The following is a 2,686-nucleotide window of genomic DNA, read 5'->3' as shown; positions in this document are numbered from 1 at the left end:
AGGAGGTCTTCCATTCTTGTCTATACCAGCTAATCTCCGACGAACTCTGCCAAAGTTCTCTGGGACACCGTTGACCTGCTTGTTCAGCCCTGTAACCATCACCGCGCCACGAGGTGGCCGCTATTGCTGCGTCTTGCCCACGGACAGCAGCCGCCATCTTAGGCTGTGGAACAACGTGCCCGAGCCGAACACCCGTTGGCCTGTGACGGACTGAGGGGTATTAGTTTCAATCGGTAGTAGGATAATTACGGCCAGTGTTATTATCATCTAAATTGTAATGTCTTATATATATATATATATACATATATATTAAATGTAAATGTGTGTTTGTTAAGTTGAATGCGTATGCATTATTGGTTGAAGAACTCAGGGCGCCCTTCTTAATTTAAGTTATGCCCGACAACGTGGCACGAGGGGCGCTACACTTAGACCAGAGAGTATCTGATTCGTTTGCAACAGACAGAAATGAGCGCAGCTACCAGACTGAACTACATCAAGAACATGATACGGTTCGTCAACTTCCTGAAGACAAAGCTGGACATGGAAAAGGATGTGCCAAACCACCACAGCATGTGCCAGAAATGCAAAGAGTTTCTTCAGACACTCAGGAAGCCAGTAGCCAAATCTCATTCACAAGTGGTTGTCATCACAAAGTAAGTAGTATATCTTTATTGCCCTATTATTGCTTTAATAAACATGTCTCTCTTTTTCTCTACAATCTAGATATGACCGATTTACTCATGGCATGCGCACTGTTGCAGAATGCCAGGAGATTTTGAGGGTTGCAAAGAAGGACTTCCTGAACACATTCCAGAAATTAATGGATGAATCCGACGTCCCAGACGCGGTTATGGTGTTTCGTCACTTTCAGCGCCCCGGCGCTGTGGAAGGCATGACTGTAAGTGATTCTATCTTAACAGTTTGAAGGAGATTTACCCCGTGATGTGATGTAATGGTCATGTGGAAATGCATACATTAAAATGATATATTATTATGTTTTTATGTTTTCCAGGTGAAGGAGTGGGAGCAGAGAAAGCATGTCAGTGGCAGGGCTGTGATTGGCATTTCCCAACACAAAACTGCAACCCAACAGGTTGTCACATTAGCCTTGACACAGGAAGAAGAAGCTGTAAGTCCTTTAGCAGATGTGTTTCCTATTGATGTTTTAACATTAAGCAAATGATATAATACTTACAATGGTTTTCAGTCAAGTTATTGTCTTCCTTGTTCTCACAGTGGTTGCAGACATACCTGGACATGATTCGTCCAGGATATTCAAGGGGTGACTGTGACAAGTTTTTCCTTACAAATAAGGGCAAAGGAGTTACCACTGTCACAAATGACCTAACTCGACTCCATGAAAGGTATGTAACTTCCTACATTCATGTGCTGATGAGTAATGTTCATTGAATGTTGTTCAAATGTACATTTCTTGTATTTCACCCTTTTCACTGTGCATTATCAGACACAATCATATCACAAATTAATGTTTCACAACAAATCTTCTTACAGCTACAAAGTCCAACCTTCGACTAGTATGCAAGTCAGAAGAGCAGCCGAGACGCAGTTGGCATCAGTGTGTACGGAGAGCCAGAAGGAAGATGTGGCACGTTACTTAGCACACACCAGTTCCGTGGCTAACCAGCATTATTGAATGCGACAGCCCCATGTTGTAGCAGCCATAGCTGAGATAATGGAAGCCCACACCGAGTAAGCATCTTTATTTCACACTAAATAGCAGGTCAATTAAATCTGATAGTTGTTTACCAAGTTGTCCTTATTTTGTTTTATTTTAACCCTCATCTTTGTTCATCTTAAAGCAATACAGTGACAACAGAGGGCAGCGCCCCACTACCCAAGAATGTCCAGGCACCTGAGGCTTCCAGCATGGACTTCTTGGCCTTCCTCTCCAAATTCCCTGTTTCCATCGAAGGCCAGCCACCCAGCAAAAGAAGGAGGGTCTCATAAGGGTTCCCGGATGACCGTTCCTTCTACGACAGGTGGCGAGCCTCCCAGTATCTCAAGAGACTGAATCTTATGATGTGTAAGTACTCCAATGAATTATCTATGAATACAACATTGATTACCAAATACAAAAATCACTTACAGAATACATTTGATTTAGTGTGATAAATGACCAGCATGATTTAGGTTATTTTCTTCTTTCAGCAAAAGACATCAGAAACCTACCGTCCAGAACTTGGAGAAGCTGATCAAAGTGCAGGGGTGGACCGCCAAGTATCCTACCCCGAATGAGATTCTGCCAAAGTGGACACCAGCCTCCAAAGAGTCCATTGAAGGTGATGCCCGCACCTACCGGCAAACAAGGAATCAGACATGGAAAGGCCTGGTCATTCAAGACTTTGGAGGAGACAAAGGAAAAGGTAAGAAAACCTGTATTCATCTTGTGCTCCACCCAGGAGTAAAACACATTGAAATGTTTGCCGACCTGTTATGTATTTTTTTGTAATGTATCCAACTCAAAATGTCATCTTCTCTTAATTACAGGAGTGGTGACAACAGAGCCTTTTGCCACAGTTGAAATTGTCTGTGATTACCACGGAATCCTCACCACAGCTGCAGAGGGGAGACAGATGCTGAGCGAGAGCCCAGGAGAAGACTTGCGTGGTCTGTTTTTCTTCAAAGCTGGCAAGACGGAACTCTGCGTGGATGGCCACAGCCCATG

At 43.6% G+C, this 2,686-nt stretch overlaps 1 protein-coding gene and 1 long non-coding RNA gene across 2 annotated transcripts in view; both read left to right on the top strand.

Moving 5' to 3' along the window:
* Nucleotides 1-779: 779 nt before the first annotated feature.
* Nucleotides 780-2,186, top strand: LOC146238139 (uncharacterized). Its single transcript, XR_014740625.1, has 5 exons — nt 780-898; nt 1,013-1,129; nt 1,237-1,364; nt 1,513-1,710; nt 1,821-2,186. It is a non-coding gene; the product is annotated as an uncharacterized LOC146238139 (long non-coding RNA).
* Nucleotides 2,187-2,188: 2 nt separating this feature from the next.
* The window catches only part of LOC146238138 (N-lysine methyltransferase KMT5A-A-like), a gene marked incomplete at its 5' end in the record, with an annotated part of 840 nt that continues 342 nt past the window's right edge, over nt 2,189-2,686 (top strand). The window contains 2 exons of the mRNA XM_084685988.1: nt 2,189-2,384; nt 2,509-2,686. The exon at nt 2,509-2,686 is cut by the window's right edge and continues 342 nt beyond it. Coding sequence (XP_084542114.1) covers nt 2,189-2,384; nt 2,509-2,686 — 374 coding nt within the window. The remainder of the gene's footprint in view (nt 2,385-2,508) is intronic.

Source organism: Hypomesus nipponensis, chromosome 21 (assembly GCF_054491055.1).
Source record: "Hypomesus nipponensis isolate SF chromosome 21, ASM5449105v1, whole genome shotgun sequence".
In the NCBI taxonomy this organism is placed as follows: Eukaryota; Metazoa; Chordata; class Actinopteri; order Osmeriformes; family Osmeridae; genus Hypomesus; species Hypomesus nipponensis.
Note: the sequence above shows the minus strand (reverse complement) of the source record. Positions and strands in the feature narration are given on the sequence as shown.